The 18,926-nt window shown below is 38.7% G+C and overlaps 1 protein-coding gene across 1 annotated transcript in view; it reads left to right on the top strand.

The window, feature by feature from the left end:
- Window positions 1–18,926, top strand: part of LOC102733751 (uncharacterized) — a 105,421-nt gene that overhangs the window by 37,099 nt on the left and 49,396 nt on the right. Inside the window, exon 6 of the mRNA XM_081824216.1 lies at window positions 13,599–13,697. Coding sequence (XP_081680342.1) covers window positions 13,599–13,697 — 99 coding nt within the window. The remainder of the gene's footprint in view (window positions 1–13,598; window positions 13,698–18,926) is intronic.

The following is an 18,926-nucleotide window of genomic DNA, read 5'->3' on the forward strand; positions in this document are numbered from 1 at the left end:
AAAAAGAAGTCACTAGAGTTTTATTGATTAATTGATAAAGCTTTAATACAGCATTTAAACTGCATTTCCAAGTTGTGGAATATTATTCAGCCATAAACATAAAGGGAAATCCTGCCACTTGCAACAACATGAGTGGACCTTGAGTGCATTATAGGAGGTGAAATAAGTCAGACAGAGAAAGACAAATACTGCATGTCATCATTTAGATGTGGAATCTAAAAACATCACACCCACAGAAACAGTAGAAAGGTGGTTGCCACAGGCTGAGAGGTAGAGGAAATGGGGAGATGTTGGTCAGAGGGTACAGAGGGTACCAGTTATAAGGTGTATCTATTCAGGTATCTAAGGTTTATCTTGGTGACTATAGCTAACAATCCAGTATTGTATATGCAAAAGGTGCTATGAAAGTGGACCTTTAGTATTTTGACCATAACAAGAGCAAAAATTATGTGAGGTGAAGAATGTGTTAAGTAACCTTATCATGGTAAGCATCTCACTATGTATGTGCCAGATCATCACGTGGTATAACCTAAACCTACCCAATGTTCCAGGTCAATTTTATTTCGGTAAAGTTGGGGGGACGCTGGGGAAGAGGCTTATACATGAATGTTCCTAAATCGTTTAGCTAGGATCTGATGAACCACAAAGCCTGTGGTCCTTTTTCTATTTAGTTCATTTCAAGAAAGCTTCTCCTATTTTCTCAGCCTTTTAATGGACTGATGTCAACTGGCTTGTTATCTTATTCTCCCGTAGAATAGACAGGAGTAGGTACCTCGAGTATCTCTGTAATACTGGTGGCAAATGTGCTGAGATATAAACATATATCAAGGCAGATTTTTCCAGTCTGGTCTATATGCAGATCCTAATTTTAAAATAATTTTTGAAATTTGTTCATTTTTTTTTTCAGTAAGATTTTAATAGCTTTATTTATAGACAAATGCTTTGCAAAGAATGGCTACTTGTGATAGCCTGCTGGTTTGTTTTTTTATTTTTCCTTTAACTCTAGCTCTGTGTAAAGCTAGCATGTATACTTCTTGAAGGAAGATACTTTGCAATGGGTGGTATCTTGTCATTTTCCTTCTCCTTTGCATCAATTCCCAGCCAAATCAGAGGCGCAATGTGGACCCGAATCAGAACCATTTTAAGGCTTCGTATCATCTTCCGAGTTCTCTCTTTTCACTGGCTCTTCTCTACCCAATAGTAAAGGCAGCTGTGCTTGTATTTAGTGCTTCAGAAAAGATGGCCGAGTTCCAGGTAGAGTCAGTAATACCAGTGCTCTGATTCCCAGAATTCCGCTCTAATCACGCCTCTCCCAGTTTCCAGTTGTCCTAGCAGGTGCCACTGCCTGCATATCCTCATACAATCCCGTTACCACCACATCACATCCAAGGCTCCACCTTGGCACTCACATGTACACATTCATCTCAGTATCTGTACCACTTAGCATACTTCCTGGCATATACCAGGTGTTTAGTATTTGCTGAATATATAAAAATAAAAGATACCCTCCTTAGTGTTAATTTGCCAAAGGTCTTAATTTTCTTCGCTTTATACTGATCCTTTGGTAATGTAATTTTGCTCCCTGAAGTTAATGGCTTCCAATTGATTTATAAGAATGAAGAGATATTTGTGTGCAAGTACATAAAGGGCTTTCAGAATACCTCGAATCTGTTGGTTGTTAAATTCTTACTATTCTGGGAAGGTGTCAGGGGACACTTGGGTGCCCTGTAATTTTAGCTTGTCCTTTCCCAGAAATGCAACTGGTTCTATTTTACAGGTTAAATACAAAGAGAAGAGTAATATGGGTATTGACTTTTACTTTCTATTTTATTTCCAGAGGTGTATTGCCCTACCTAAAAATAAATCCTTAAAGAAAATATTAAATATTTTATGGTCATAAAATAGTCTCCATCAAAGAGAAAATTCTAATACAATACATTCTCCTTAGAGTTCCAACATAGACATGTTGACTAGAGCATGTGAAATAATGCAAAATACTCTGGGTTTCTACATTAATCAAGATGAATTTGATACTATTTATGTCATTCAAAAACAAATTAATTTTTAATTTTTACATCACAAATATTAAAAGTTAATTGAAATTTATTTGGATTCAAAGAAGGGCAATGTCACCTTCCCCCTAAATGTTACTGTGAACCTTAAACTGCTCTAAAAAAATTAAGTCTTTTTTTTTTTTTTTTAAAGATTTTATTTATTTATTTGAGAGAGAGAGAATGAGAGGGGAGAGGGTCAGAGGGAGAAGCAGACTCCCTGCCGAGCAGGGAGCCCAATGCAGGACTCGATCTGGGGACTCCAGGATCATGACCTGAGCCGAAGGCATTCGCTTAACCAACTGAGCCACCCAGGCGCCCAAGTCTTAATATTAAAAAAAAGGAAAGTACAATTAATCATGAAATGCCCTTAGCTTTCAAAACATGAAAATCTCTTTAAAGGAAAGAATGCTTTTGAGAGTTGCAAAGAGTTCTGAGAACATGACAGGAGCATGTTCTCCCCCTCTGTCTCTCTCTCTCTATTTCTCTCTCTCCTAATGATTTTACAGCATATTGGAAACCCCATTTCCCTTACCAAATTAGAGATATAAAACTATTGGGTAAATTTTGTGTGCCACTGAAGCCAGGCTCTCGTGAAGAATCTACAAAGCAGGCTCAGGACAGGTATTATTTACATTAATTCCTGTGTGGTTCTAAGTGCTGGTGCCCAGAGGGTACTCTACTCTTTCTCCTATTTTCTTGTGATGTATGTCAGTAATGCTCACATCCTATTTCTTTTAAATAACTCGACATCCATTAGGCACACAAGTATTCTCTAGTTATCAGTGGTAAGCATCTTTAATTATCCTCCTTCCCAAAGGAAAGATACGGTAAATAAATAAGTCATTATTGCTTTTTTAAAGTGTCAACTTTAATTTGAATTTTTTCCATGTGACATCTTCTAAGAACTATATAAAAAGCAACTTTATGTATTTAAAATCATATTTTATAATAAGGTATTCAGTTTCTACCTACTGAAAATTCAAGAAGTCTCTTACCTATTTATAGAAGGAATATTCCCAAAGTAGTGTGTGATAGAAACAAATATAAACTATGGTGGTATAGTGTGTAGAAGTCACATATTCATGTTTTTACTCAACTGTATTAGAGTTTTGACTTCAAGTAATGATGGAGTATTTTATATTGAACTAAACCTCCTGCTGATAAAAATCATAATCTCTGGAAAAATAGTTTTTAAAAAACTTCTTTGGAGGCACTGAAAAGTAATCAAAACTTGGCCTAAATTGGAGTGAATTCAACTTTTGAAATAACTAAATAACATAAGATGAGATCTATATTTATATGGCAGGTACTGTGATACAATTCATGGAGAAAGTCACAGTGTTATTGTCTTGAGGTCAGAGGATCAAGTTTGGGGCTGTAAGAGTGGCTGGATATTCAGGGAAGAATCACTGAAAGGAGGGAACCACAAATAAAGAGCTGAAGTCAATATAATAACTCCCCACAATCCTTGGCTGAGCCCTGAAGTATGTATGTTGGGGGGGTTGAAACACCAAGGAGGACAGAGGGAAATAACAGGTAAAAAAAAAATGGAAAGCTGAGAAGAAAGTTCAGCAGGGCCTTTTGCAAGGAAGACAATCACCATATCAGGGAGGCTTGGTAAATATCTTTGGTTTTTTATTAACTCTACAAGGACTGCATCTTAGAAGTTATGACTGTGTCCCAAGTCTAAACTTACTCTTGGAATAAGGACAAAACTGAAACAGACCTGCCATTGAAAACCTAAAACCAAGTCCCTAAAAGATCAGAGTTTTTATAACATATTATTCACAATATCCAGTATTTAAATTAAATTTAACATATAATTAGTAGTATACATGAGAGGCAAAAAATTCTGACTTGCAGTCCAAAGGAAAAGTTATGTAATAAAAACAGAACCATAGATGACTCAGATGTTGGAATTAATAGACTTTAAAATAACTATGATAATATGTTAAAGATCTGAAGGAAAAGATATAATGAGTAAGGCAAAAAACATTTTCAGGAGAAATAAGGAAATCTTAAAAAAATAAATCGTAGAACTAAACAATATCTAAAATTAAAAAAAAATTAACTGGATGGGATAAAGAACAGATTGAATACAAAGGGAGAAAGAATTGGTGAACTTGAAGACAAGTTGTAAAAATCATCCAAACTGTAGAACAGAAAGGAAAAAGATTAAAAATCAAATTAACACCATGTCAACAACCTATGGAATACTAGCAAGCTGACTAAATACATACGATGCAGCCCAAGAAGCTGAGGAGAAAGAGAATGGAGTAGAAAAGATTTCCACTTCAATCATAAACTGCAATCCCTGGACCCAGGAAACTTAGCACACCCCACGGAGGATAAATACAAAGAAAGCCACACAGAGGCACATCATAGTGAAGCTGCTAAATGTCAAAGATAGAGAAAAAAATGTAGACAGCCAGAGAAGAAGACACATTATAAATGGAAAAACAACGATGAGACTGTGATCTAACTTCTTATCAGAAACACTGGAGGCCAGAGGTACCTGGGTGGCTCAGTCGGTTAAATGTCTGCCTTCGGCTCAGGTCATGATCCCAGTGGGATCGAACCACACATCGGGCACCCTGCTCAGCGGGAAGCCTGCTTCTCCCTCTCCCACTCCCCCTGCTTGTGTTCCCTCTTTGCTATGTCTCTGTCAAATAAATAAATAAAATCTTAAAAAAAAAAAAAAACCCACAAAGAACAGAGTGGGGAAATAGACAACAAATAGCATAAGAGTGTGTGATCTAGGCTCAAGAGAGAAACACATGGTTGTCTAAGCAGAGAGAACAACAGAAGGACTTTGCCTTTTTTAGTTTAATTTAAATATATAGAATGTATGACAGGGACAGCAAGGAAGGGAATTAGAAAGAGATACTCCTCTCTCCTATACATAAATGTTGGAAATGAATTCTAGATCTTAAAAGGAGATTGTCTTACAGTAGAGGGAATCCGATGCCTCAGATGGAGGCAAGGCGAAGTATAAATTCTGAGTCCAGCCATTTGCTTGCGCATGACCTTGAAGAGGTACATCCATCCTCTGGAGCAGCTTTCTCATCTAAAAATGGAACTTCTGATGCCTTCCTCGTAAGTTGTAAAGACTCAATAAGATCACAAATACAATGTGCCTGGAACAACAGGGGGGTTTCAAAAAATGTAATAGCACTCCCTCCTAGGCCAAATCTACCACCACTGAACACACACAAAATGAGGATACAGTCAGAATTTTTGGTAAAAGTATACAGATATGAGAATAGCATTACTGTTGGACTGCAGTTGCTGCCCTTTTACTTCTCTCTAGCTGTGTGATAACTCTCCCCTCCCTGAGTAGTACCTGCTTTTTGTTTCATTGTTTTCAGTTTTCAATTAAATATCACATCCTGTTTTACATCCATGATAAAAGAAAAGAGTTCTCTCTGCTTGATTTCCTTTTTCTTCTCTAGGGTGAGATTTATTTTATTTTATTTTATTTTATTTTTGCTTACAGGGAAGGAAAGAAAGGAACCTACAGAATATAAGTCAAAATAAATGTCCATTTTTAAAAGTATTTCCCAAGTCATGGATTTATCATTTCAGTATTGGCTTTGAGCAAATTCAGTCTGTTAAGAACATATTCTGGGTGCAGTATTTTCAGGTGTGATGCCTTCGTGTCCTGTTCCATGCTTTTCAGCAAAACAGGACCTGAAAGAAAGCCTTTTTGACCTTCGAGTGTACAAGGTTTTGCTCTTAGGCTAACACAAGAGAGCATTTTGTCCAGCCAGTAAAGTACAGTTTCCCACCTCAGTAATAAGATTACTGTCACTGAGGTGAAATATGAGATCTGGATGAGCCAATTGGCTTTGTTTCAGAATTCTCTCCAAGGGAATTACTTGTTCATTATGTTAGCGCTTTAAAAATCAGGGGAATTGGAAAAAAAACGAACCCTGTGCAATTTCACTTCTCTCCCATAATGTTACTATGGCAACTCAGCATCCCTCTCTCCCGCTCTGCTGTCCAAGCACACATGCCACCACCATTCATGAGACAGCCTCCCTGGCACCCTGGGAATTGCCTGTGTCAAGTATTTGCCGACCGGAGGTCAACACTGTCATATTGCAGCGGAAGAACTGCTTTTTGGTCCTAGACCCATTCTAAGTAACCCTGTATATTAACTGTAAATTTCTAGGGGCTGGGAGCAGGTTAGAATCCTCATTTTATATTGGAAAAAAACGCTGCTCTAGTTTTAAGGAAAGGAGTACGCCTGATCACCGCTGTGTTCCAAAGCACGGGATCCACAAGAGCTCCCTTTAGCCTTTTAAGCTTATAGTATTCTAAGTAAGAGGAAAATATCTTACTTAGAACAACTCCTCTGGTATTTTTCTTACTCTGAGAGCTGAAAAGACTCGTCATAGTGTTTTGTCACATTTTTTAAATCATTTATTCATTGAGAATTTTATTTTTCTGGAAAGAAAGACAAAATCTAACACTCCTGAAGTACAAAATGAGTCTAGTCTTAAAAAGGTAACAAGGAAAGGAATTTTTAACCAACTAACTAGAAAACCTTTTTTGAAAGACTAGTGCCAAAACCCATTCATTTGGTCTCTCCATGCGTTCATTTACTCATTTTTATTAAGCAACTTTCACGGATACAGTACTGAGTTACCTTCTCTGAGAGTGTCAAATATCCCTTAAACTAGTAGCCTTGTGCTCAGAAGCAGTCTCGTTGAAAGGATAATACCTGTTCACAAAGGACTAAGACACTCAGTAAAAAGTTAGAGTTCCCCAAAAGAAGTACAGATAAAACAAGGCAGACGCCCTGCAAATAGGATGCTTGTGTCCAATTTTGGAAAAGCTTCCTAAGAACACAGGACTTTGAAACGGTACACATTGGAATCTTGGAGAAAGTGGAAAGGGGACTCCATGCAGGTACCCCATGTGGGCAATTCAGAGAAGCAAGAAGACAAAGAGCTGCAGAGAGTTTGTGGAGGGGGATAGGAGGGAGGGGCACTCGGGGAAGCCTGCCCGCTCTAACCCTGGGAACTGAGGCTTGGCCAGAGAACGAGTGGCAGTTATGGAAGGTCCTCGAACACAGGGCTTCATAATCAGAACGGTGCTTCAGGTGCGTGAATGATAAGCCTCACCCATTTCAAAGCAAAAGAAATTAGTTTGAAATTCAAATTTTTTAAAAGATTTTTTATTTTATTTTTATTATTTTTATTTATTTATTTATTTGAGAGAGAGAACACAAGAAGGACAGAGGGAGAGGGAGAAGCAGGCTCTCAGCTGAGCAGGGAGCCCAATGCGGGACTCGATCCCAGGACCCTGGGATCATGACCTGAGCCAAAGGCAGACGCTAAACCAACTGAGCCACCCAGGTGCCCTGGAAATTTAAATACTTAATTTTTTGTCCAAAATATAGGTATTAAGTCAGTGCCGGCTAATTCCCCCCCTTTAAAAAAAACAAAAACAAAAACAACTGAGCTAAGTGTGAAGCAGTACATGGCAGATACCTTTCAGTCTCACTGCAGGTCGGCTGGTGAGCTGTCTTCTTTGTCACCTTAAAAGCCGTGATGCTAAAGACTTTGCATTAACTCTGGGCACCAGTTCTCCACTGACCTGTGAATGTCCCCATAGCCAGGTCAGGCCGTCGTGACATCTTGTACAGCTTCCAGATGAGGCAGCTCTCCTGCTGGGATCCAGGCTATTTGAAGTCATGCACTTTGAAAAGTTGCAGAGCAAATATGCGGAAGATCCAAAGGAGTCAGCCACTCACGATCAATGTTAAAAATACTGCAAGTAAAAGTCCAGTTGAAAGAGCCATGCTTCAGGTAGCTCTTTGCAGTTAGCTGGGAACTGAAGATCTTACCCTGGGGAAGCAGCTGACTTGATCACTGAAACCAGGTGATAATAGGAACAATGGCACTTCACAGCTCTTACACTGATGAAAAAATTACCTTCCCCAGCTGAGTCTCTAGAGTCAATGAGTTTTTAATAAATAAACACCAGAGATCAGAGGCAGCAGCTGCAGAATGTAGATAAAGGAAGGCTCAGGGTGGCTGAAAGTTTGAACAGAGGGGCTTTTTTGTAATAACTCCTCCCAAGACACGCCTTGTCTGCCCCGCACCGTCTGGTCGAGTTCTACAGTCAGCTTGTGCCACCTTGGGTGAGTCATTGAACCTGCTGGAAGCTTTAGAGTCTTCATTTATCACATGAAGATTATACATTTTGTATAGGGGTAGTTGTGAGGATCAAATGATATCATAGCTTGGATTGGCTTCACAATAATCTAAGAGAGGAGAAAAGGTCAGGGGTGTGGATGAATCAAGCTTGATCAGGAGGTGACAGTTGATGCTGAGCACGAGACACCAGGAGACTCATTACTCTATTCAGGCTGCTTTAGTCTGAAATAGGTTTGAAATTTTCCATAATTAAAACTTTTTTAAAAAAATGAAATGGGTAAAAATGTATGTCTATAAGGAACAGTATGTCTCAAAGGATTGAGGGGTCACGATTTTGCTCTCACCTAGCCAAATACTTTGCATTCAGTATATAGCAGTTTGCTTTGGGGAAGATAATTTTCAAGGATAAATGAGTTGGGCTAAAATAATTATTTTTTCTGTGCATCCATAGTTTGAACATGTCTGCACATATTCTGTCACCTCTTGTGTCTTAGAGTCTACTTATGAGAAAATGAAAGAAACAGATTTGACCTTTCAGTTCATGGAAGACAATCACTATATGACAGGGTCTGTGTGGAATGTTTTTTTGTGTGTGGTGGAAGGTAGATGTAATTATTATTTCTCCTTCAGATATGTTCAGGTTTTACATTATTAGGAAGATCCTTGGACATCATGGTGTTTTTTTTTTTTTTAATCTGTTCTCAGATTTGATTTTATCCTATTTTATTAGCAAAATGCTATTTCCAACTTAAAAATCTATACATTGCTTTAGTTTATAAGAGCGAATGTTTTAAATCAGCATAAAAGGCAGAATATTTGAACATGCTGACAGCATGATCAAATGAGGTCATGTAATGCTTGTGATTCAAATTTCATTTTTTAAGGAATTTTAATTCTGGGTTGTGGCTGGTAGGTTAGAAATAGGATTGTACCTCACCGATTATACATTAGGATATTTAGGGTTATTTTAAAGATCTGCTCATACAATCTAGAAAGTCCTTCTACCCTAGCACCAAAGAAAGACCTAACCAACTCTCAGATACCTGGCCCCAGGGTGCAAAACCTGGGGATAAAGGGGGACAGAGTGGAGCAAGGGGACGAGTTTAGGGTATCGGTGTCATGTTAACAACTATGTGACTCTAATGATCGAATAACAAATTCTTCTGCTCATTGGATGGGTAGAAATCCTGCTGCCAACAAAAATGAAGAACCTAATAGAGTTGTCTTATGATGCATCACTGAAAAAAATCTTTGGTGAAACATTAGGCTATTTGGCATGTAATTCAGGAGTTCAAAGAATTAGTGAACCTGCTTTAACAAAAGTCCATTTACTTATTTATGCAGACAAGATGTCTCAGCACTAACATTTATAAAAACAAACATTGGGATAGTGTTTGCACCAAAAATAATAAAATTCCTAGGGATAAATTTAACTAAGAAGGTGAAAGAGCTATACTCTGAAAACTATAAAACATTGAGGAAATAAATTGAAGACAACACAAACAAATGGAAAGATATTCCATGCTCATGGATTGGAAGAATAAATATTGTTAAAATGTCCATATTACCCAAAGCAATCTACAGATTTAATGCAGTCCCTATCAAAATACCAATAGCATCTTTCACAGAACTAGAGCAAACAATCCTAACATTTGTCTGGAACCACAAAAGACCCCAAATAGCCAAAGTAATCTTGAAAAAGAAAAAAAGAAAAAAACAAACAAAAAAACTGAAGGTATCACAATCCCAGATTTCAAGATATCCTACAAAGCTGTAGTAATCAAAACATTATGGTACTAGCACCAAACTAGACACATATATCAATGGAACAGAACAGAGATCCCAGAAATAAATCCACAATTATATGGTCAATTCATCTTCGACAAAGGAGGCAAGAATATGCAATGGGAAAAATACAGTCTCTTCAACAAATGGTATTGGAAAAACTGGACAGCTACATGCAGAAGAATAAACCTGGACTACTTTCTTACAACATACACAAAAATAAACTCAAAAATTAAGGGCATAAATGTGAGACTTGAAACCATAAAAATCCTGGAAGAGAACACAGGCAATAATTTCTCCAACATTGGCTCTAGCAACATTTTTCTAGATACATCACCTGGGGCAAGGGTAACAAAAGCAAAAATAAACTATTGGGACTACATCAAAATAACAAACCTCTGCATAGAAAAGTAAACAACAAAACTAGAAGTCAACCTACTGGATGGGAGAAAATGTTTGCAAATGATATCTCTGATAAAGGGTGAGTATCCAAAATATATAAAAAATTTATACCTCAACACCAAAAAACAAATAATCCAATTAAAAAATGGGCAGAAAACATGAACAGACATTTCTCCAAAGACATCCAGTTGGCCAACAGACACATGAAAAATGCTCAACATCTCATCATCAGAGAAATGCAAATAAAACTACAATGAGATACCACCTCACACCTGTCAGAATGGCTAGAATCAAAAACAAGAAATGAGTGTTGGTGAGGGTGTGGAGGAAAAGAATCCTTTGGGTACTGTTGGAAGGAATGCAAACTGGTGCAGCCACTGTGGAAGACAGTATGGAGGTTCCTCAAAAAATTAAAAATAGAATCACTGTATGATCCAGTCATACTGAGTCTTTACCCAAAGAATATGAAAACTCTAATTGGAAAAGATATATGCACCCCTATGTTTATTGCAGCATTATTTACAATAGCCAAATTATGGAAGCAGCCCAAGTATCCATCAATAGATGAATGGATAAAGAAGATGTGGTATAGGGGCACCTGGGTGGCTCAGTTGGTTGAGCATCTGACTTTGGCTTAGGTCATGATCTCAGAGTCCTGGGATTGAACCCCACATCAGGCTCCCTGCTCAGTGGGGAGTCTACTTGTCCCTCTCCTTCTGCCTCTCCCCCTGCTCGTGCTCTCTCTCGCAAATGAATAAATAAAATCTTTTTTTAAAAATGTATGTATACACACACACACACACACACACACAGTGGAATATTATTCAGCCATAAAAAATGAAATCTTGCTATTTGCAACAACATGGATGGATATAGAGGGTATAATGCTAAGTGAAATAAGTCAATAATTCCACTGATATGTGGAATTTAAGAAACGAAACAAAGGAGAAAAGAGACAAACCAAAAAACAGACTCTTAACTATAGAGAACAAACTGATGGTTACCAGAGGGGAGGTAGGTAGAGGGATAGGTGAAATAGATAAAGGGGATTAAGAGTACACTTATCAGGGTGAGCACTGAGTAATGCATAGAATTGTCAGATTACTATATTGTCTACCTGAAACCAATATAACACTGTATGTTAATTATACTGGAATTTTTAAAATATAGAAAAAATTTTAAGAAAAAAGACTGCATCTGACTTTAAAAAAAAGGGATAGTGTCGATGCTGTCTCTCTCTCATTCCAGAATAACTAATATTCATTAGCAGATACATGAACTAGTTGTGAGAACATACTTCTCATTAAGAGAGGAACTTTTTAATAAATTGGTGCTCTTGTATAATAATCATAAAATTTGTAATGTTTTCACTATTTTGACCAATTATGTCTGAATAATTATAATAACTCCAATTAGGAGATTTATTTTTGATGCTTTAAAAGCTTATGTTCTCAGGAAATCTGTGAACTTTTTAAAATTTAACTTCTATATTTTCATAACAAAGAGATATGATATGGTAATTAATTAAAAATACACAATTAAAAATACCGAGCCTGGGTGGCTCAGTCAGTTAAGCGTCCAGCTCTTGGTTTCTGCTCAGGTCATGATCTCAGGGTCATGAGATCGAGCCCCATGTTGGCTCCGTGTTCAGCAAGTAGTCTGCTTGAGATTCTTTCCCTCCTTTTGTAGGGGAAGTGAAATGGACAGAGAAATGCAAGAGGGAAAGGACCAATGTCAAGTTCCTATTACAAATTCCTATTTTATGAACTCTTGGGACTTCATCAAGATAAAAAGCTTCTGCAAAGCAAAGGAACAGTCAACAAAACTAGAAGGCAACCTACGGAATGGGAGAAGATATTTGCAAATGACATATCAGATAAAGGGCTAGTATCCAACACCCAAAAAACTAATAATCCAGTCAAGAAATGGGAATATGACATGAACAGACATTTCTCCAAAGAAGAGATACAAATGGCCAAGAGACATATGAAAAAATACTCAACATCACTTGGCATCAGGGAAATACAAATCAAAACCACAATGAGATACCAACTCACACCAGTCAGAATGGCTAAAATTAACATCAGGAAACTACAGATGTTGGTGAGGATGTGGAGAAAGGGGAACCCTCTTACACTGTTGGTGGGAATGCAAGGTGGTGCAGCCACTCTGGAAAACCGTATGGAGGTTCCTCAAAAAGTTAAAAATAGAGCTATCCTACGACCCAGCAATTGTACTGCTAGGTATTTACCCCAAAGATACAAATGTAATGATCTGAAGAGGCACGTGCACCCCAGTGCTCATAGCAGCAATCTCCACAATAGCCAAACTGTGGAAGGAGCTGAGATGTCCTTCAACAGATGAATAGATAAAGAAGATGTGGTACATATATACAATGGAATATTACTCAGCCATCAGAAAAGATGAATACTTACCGTTTACATTGACATGGATGGAACTGGAGGGTATTATGCTGAGGGAAATAAGTCAATCAGAGAAAGACAATTATTATATGGTTTCACTCATATGAGGAATATAAGAAACAGTGCAGAGGATCATAGGGAAAGGAAGGGAAAACTGAATGGGAAGTCATCAGAGAGGGAGACAAATCATGAGAGACTCGTAACTCTAGGAAACAAATTGAGGGTTGTCGGAGGGGAGGTCGGTGGGGGGATGGGGTAACTGGGTGATGGGCATTAAGGAGGGCACGTGATGTCATGAGCACTGGGTGTTATATGCGACTGATGAATTATTGAACTCTACATCTGAAACTAATGATGTACTATATGTTGGCTAATTGAATTTAAATTTAAAAAAATAAAATGAGGTTGACCTTTTAAAAAAAACAAATTCTTATTTTAGAAGTTTATTTTTTACTCTTTAAAATGGTGGCTATCAAATTACTTATGGTATTTCAATTCCTTTGGATATGGAAAAAGTAGTGAAACAATTATATTTTTAACGGTAAGTATTCTAATATGTGGGAAATTACACACTTTACAACTACTTAAACTTATGAAAAATTTAGTTCTCTGGTTAAGAATAGGAAATTATTTTGAGATATGTGAGTAAATGTTTTAAAGTCACAGGTCCACAGCATGTTGGATGCTGCACCGAATCCTGAAGAAATGCACCGCATTTACGGAATTTCCCAGCGAATCCAACTGAAAGTGTTGCCTTTGTTCCACAGGATGGTCTGACGCCCCTGCACTGTGGAGCAAGGAGTGGTCATGAGCAGGTGGTGGAAATGCTGCTCGATCGAGCTGCCCCCATTCTTTCAAAAACCAAGGTAATTTCTTCCCAAGTTTTTGGACATGGACTGTATTTAGCTTTACATCCCTTTACTGCTTATTTAACTTATTTAACTGCCTTTTGAATAGTAGAAAAATGATACTGTTCCAACTTAGCAATGAAGAGTACTTGCCTAGTTCCGATCTTGGGAGAACCTCAAAATCAATTTGGGTTTATGAGACCCTTTGATGGAGTGCACTCTGCCACAAAGTCATTTTTGTATGTGTTGCTTGTTTTTGCTTTATTTTGGGAACACTGAATGCTTGATCTTATAACTCAGCAATGATTGCTTATTGGCAAAAGAAAATACAAGATCTAAAGTCTCGAAAGTCTGGGTGCTGGCTCTCTTTCTCCAGCCCTTTGGTTTATTTCTTAAGGGCTCACAGACTATTAAAGAGGATATTGTTTAACTGATAAAGGCTGGAAATTTTGGAAAGATGGCATCTTGCTTGGGCCTTTGGCGAAGTTGACATATGCAAAAGGAATGCGTGATAATGAATGTTTTACAAAATGTCTTCTGGATTTTTCTGATAAAACATTTTGACACTATTTAAAAAGAGAGAATATTTGTAAATAAATTTTGATATAACTATTTTTATTAATCAAATCAGTGATTTTTGGAAGCTGCATTAAGCTTTTTTTTTTTTTTAAGATTTTATTTATTTATTTGACAGAGAGAGACACAGCAAGAGAGGGAACACAAGCAGGCGGAGTGGGAGAGGGAGAAGCAGGCTTCCTGAGGAGCAGGGAGCCCAGCGCGGGGCTCAGTCCCAGGACCCTGGGATCATGACCTGAGCCAAAGGCAGATGCTTAAGGACTGAGCCACCCAGGCGCCCCCCTGCATTAAGCTTTCTAAAGAGCCTTATTTCCAAATGTCATCAAAACAACAAAAACACATGTTACTCCTGTTTGCAAGTACTCTGGTCAGTGTTTTCTCAACAGCCCTAGTGGAGATGGACCAGACAATTAATTTTTAAGAGAACAAGGGTTTTTAGGCAGCAGATGACATGGTTTAGTTGATATGATCTGGCTACTCTGACTGTTGCACGCTGGGAATGAGGCTGGAGAGGACCAAGGAGGGATGGGGGACAAGTAAGGAAGCTGCTGCAGGGTCCAGTTAGTGGTGACGTGGCTTGGAAGACAGCAGTAGAGGTGGAAAAAAGACATGTCTATAGACATCACACATCTGTTTTTATTTCCTTTCCTGTGTGTTTTGGGGGTGTGTGTGGGTGGGCCTGCACACACACACGTGTATGCCCTTGTAGAATTTATCTTTTTTTTTTAATTTTTAAATTTTAAAATTAATTTTCATTTTATCAAAACAATAAGGCATAGCTAAAAATAAAATTGCTATCTCAGTCTTTTCTCCCTTTTGCGCATCTCATTGTCTTTTCTTTCTTTCCAAGGAATTTCCTTGATTTTTTTTTCTTTGTGCTTGTAATGTGCAAGAACATTTTCTTGTTCTCTGATAACTTCTTTTCTTAAAGTATCCAGTTCTTGTTTAATGGATGCAATATAGTTTCTGAGAACACTCGAGATAACTTTTCTTTAATTTTTGTCTGCCTCTCTTCTGTCCCTAATTCCTCACGGTTTCTTTTTTCTCTTTGTTGGCTTTGGCTCTCTCTTTCATGTTGGGGGTTTCCCACAGATGTCTGTTCCTCACCATCCGTGTCAGGCACTGACATTTGAGTGGAAATTCTATGCCAGTGTAGACAGGACTCCACTGCGGTGTATCAGGTGGTGGTTGGACGCGTCGCCCCATGTCACAGTTAGTTACCCTTTTTTCTGGGAAGTTCAGTTTTTTTGAGAGACGAGTCCTCCAATCTTTTGCAGTGTACGGCTGTGTCAGTACATTCAGAGTCAGAAAAAGGAAAAGGGGCTATCATTCTGCCAGTCCTCTACGCATACACCAGTCACAACAGTGATAACGAATGTTCACGTGGTGTCTACTTCATAGCAGGCTCTAAGCACTTTACATATATCAACCCGTTGAACCCCGCAATGAGGCACTAGTCTTACTGTTAGGCCCTTTTTGTAGATGAGGCGACTGAGACGCAAAGCAATAAAAAAGCTTTCTCAAGGTAGCTCAGTTCATGGCAGAACAAGGATTTGAACCCAGGCAGTCTAACTCGAGAGACCACACCCTTGACACTCATACCATCCTTCCTTTTTCTGTGAGCACCTGCTCTCAGTCCAGAGCCTCACCACTGCCCCATGCTCTGCCCAGGCTCCTGCATCCAGAATCGCTCTGCTTCAATTTCTCCAGACACTAAACTCCTGATTTCCTGTAAGGACAAGTGACAATCATCTGGCTTTGTAAACCTGACAGCTCCATACACAGGTGAACCAATCCTGCTTTTGACTCCACGCCTCATCTTTATCTTCCAAGGTGTGCTGTGTTTCTATATCCCCTGCCTTCGGGGCATCTGAGAGATAAATCACTTGTCTTTATTTTACCCAGTGGTATGTTGGAGCCAGATCATTGAGCCTACCGTGTGCATCTTTTTCCAGTTCTATATTCAGTGACATCATGTTGATGGCTTGAAATCGGTCATGGTGGGGTTCTTTACGCCATGGGGATTGGCAAAGGCCACATATTGGGGTTTTTCTTTTTCAAAGAGCTGTTATTGTTAAACATTAACCAGTACACCACTGATGATACCCCTTCACACTTAGCATTCCACCTTCTCTCTTCTGCCAGATGTGTTAATGCACTAAACCCTCTTTTCACATTCTAAAATTTCTAGACATCACACATCTGTTTTTATTTCCTTTCCTGTGTGTTTTGGGGGTGTATGTGGGTAGACCTGCACACACACACGTGTATTTCCTTGTGGAATTTATCTTTTTTTTTTTAATTTTTAAAATTTAAAAAAAATTTTTTTTAACATAAAATGTATTATTTGTTTCAGAGGTACAGGTCTGTGATTCAATAGTCTTACACAACTCACAGCGCTCACCATAGCATATACCTTCCCCAGTGTCCGTCACCCAGCACCCCCATCCTTCCCACCCCCCCATCACTCCAGCAACCCTCAGTTTGTTTCCTGAGTTTAAGAGTCTCTTATGGTTTGTCTCCCTCTCTGGTTTCATCTTTTAAATCACTTGGGAGTTTGGGAAAGGATGGATACACATAGGTCACGTATACCATGTTTGTTCAGAAATGTCCTCTTGCACTAATAAATTCCTGACCAGCATCTGACCACCTCTCTGCCTTATCTCCTGTTCTGCTCCCTGCCGTCTTCCAGCCAGCTGGCCTGCTTCCGCTTCCCAGAATACACCAGGTTTGTCCTCACGTCCTGTGCCTATAGATGAGTTCCCTCAGCTTGTCCCAGATCTCTGTGGTCTCCACCCATTTTTCAACTCCAATCTTTTCTTCTCAGGGAGGCCTTCTTGTTACCTTATCTTCTTGTGTGCTATCTCTCTCTTGGATATAATGAAACCAAGGATTTTGCCTCCTTCAGTGCAGTACCCCAAGCACCTAAATTATTGTCTGGCACACAGTAGACCTCCAAGAAACATTTCCTGAATGAACGTTAAGTGAATGAATGCGTTCCTGGCTTTAAGGCCATCTGTTTAATTCCTTAAAGCTTTCATCTTTCTGAGCTAAGAAAACCCGTCGTGTTGAATCTGTATTTTCAGCTTTATGAGGGAGCAGGATGTAATAAGAACCCTCTCCCTAGGGCAGATGGTCTTTACTTTCTTCTCCTTCTCCAATGACCTATAAGTTACCTACTCATATATTATTTTGTGTATTGTTAGAGAATTTTCTTCTTTTGTTGGCACTGCCTCCCATTTCTACTCTCCACGACTGTCATTTGATCTCTGAGATTTTGTTTCTTTGTTTACTTTACTGTTCAAAGCATAAAGCAAAGGAATGTCTTGGCAGGAAGGAAAGGAGTGCCTTATGTACGTATGCTCATGGGAGGCAGTATCTCAAATGAGAAATGTCCCCATCCTTTGTTGCACATTAGTGTTTACTTTGATTCAGACTGTTAGAGTGGAATTTTTTGGGCAGAAATATTCTGATTGACCGACCATGTATGAAGTCTTTAAAGTTACATGAATATTTATTTTCCTATATATGCCGGGCAATCTGGGGAAATTATAATCCATGAACCTTTTGCTTTCAAGGAACACAACTAGTGTTGTGTTGAAATATATCACAGTGAATGAATGGTACCGTGAGAGCGGCTACGGGAAGGCTTGTACTGTTTCTTCCTATCTTGATCTCCTATTTTATATCATTTATAGATAAATTACGGGAAATACCTTGGCCCAGAGGATTCAGAAATCCCTGTGTCACCTGTGTCTATTTAATCCATCATTATTTTCAAAGTTCACCAATGACAAGGTTTTTGGAAACTGAATTTGCACTCGCTTCCTGCCCACCCCCCAGATATGTTAAACTATGTTACAGTGATTAATAGAGCCTCTCTTGATAATTGGATTCTCTAGAAATTTCCCAGGCTCCTCCACTTTGCCTCCATATGTAAAGGAAGCATGCTTGAAAGGACTGACATCTAAATACCTTATTTTTACCTTCACTGGGAAACAAGTACTGGATGCTAAATGTCCCTCCAACCTGTTTTTAAGGCTTTATTTACCTTTGAGCCACTTCATTTCTTCTCGCAACTCTTTAAAGAATTTTTTTACTTATTCCTACCACGCGTGATTAACTGTGTCATTGAACCCAGTTCATTTAAACTGGAGGCAAGCGTTAGTTAGTGAATTGGTCAGTGCCTTGCCTTTCCTCATCACAGACACAGGGGGGCACCAGATTGATGGAAGAGGGAAAATTTCATTTCTACATTGATATGAAATGAAATGTGTTGTTTTCATCAGGTCTTTTTTATTAATCAATATAATATCAATATCAAGTGTTAGTAACTTGTAAGGAAAAATAAAAACCAGTGTAATGAATACCAGTCTACTTCTGCTTTTTTTTTTTTTAATCTTTTTCACTCTTTTTTTTTAAAGATTTTATTTATTTATTTGACAGAGAGAGACACAGCGAGAGAGGGAACACAAGCAGGGGGAGTGGGAGAGGGAGAAGCAGGCCTCCCGCGGAGCAGGGAGCCCGATGCGGGGCTCGATCCCAGGACCCTGGGATCATGACCTGAGCTGAAGGCAGATGCTTAACGACTGAGCCACCCAGGCGCCCCAAATCTTTTTCACTCTTAAATATTAAGAATTCCAGGGACGCCTTGCCGGCTCAGTCGGTGGA

This window comes from Leptonychotes weddellii, chromosome 6, assembly GCF_054177405.1.
Source record: "Leptonychotes weddellii isolate Sample4059 chromosome 6, ASM5417740v2, whole genome shotgun sequence".
Lineage (NCBI taxonomy): Eukaryota > Metazoa > Chordata > Mammalia > Carnivora > Phocidae > Leptonychotes > Leptonychotes weddellii.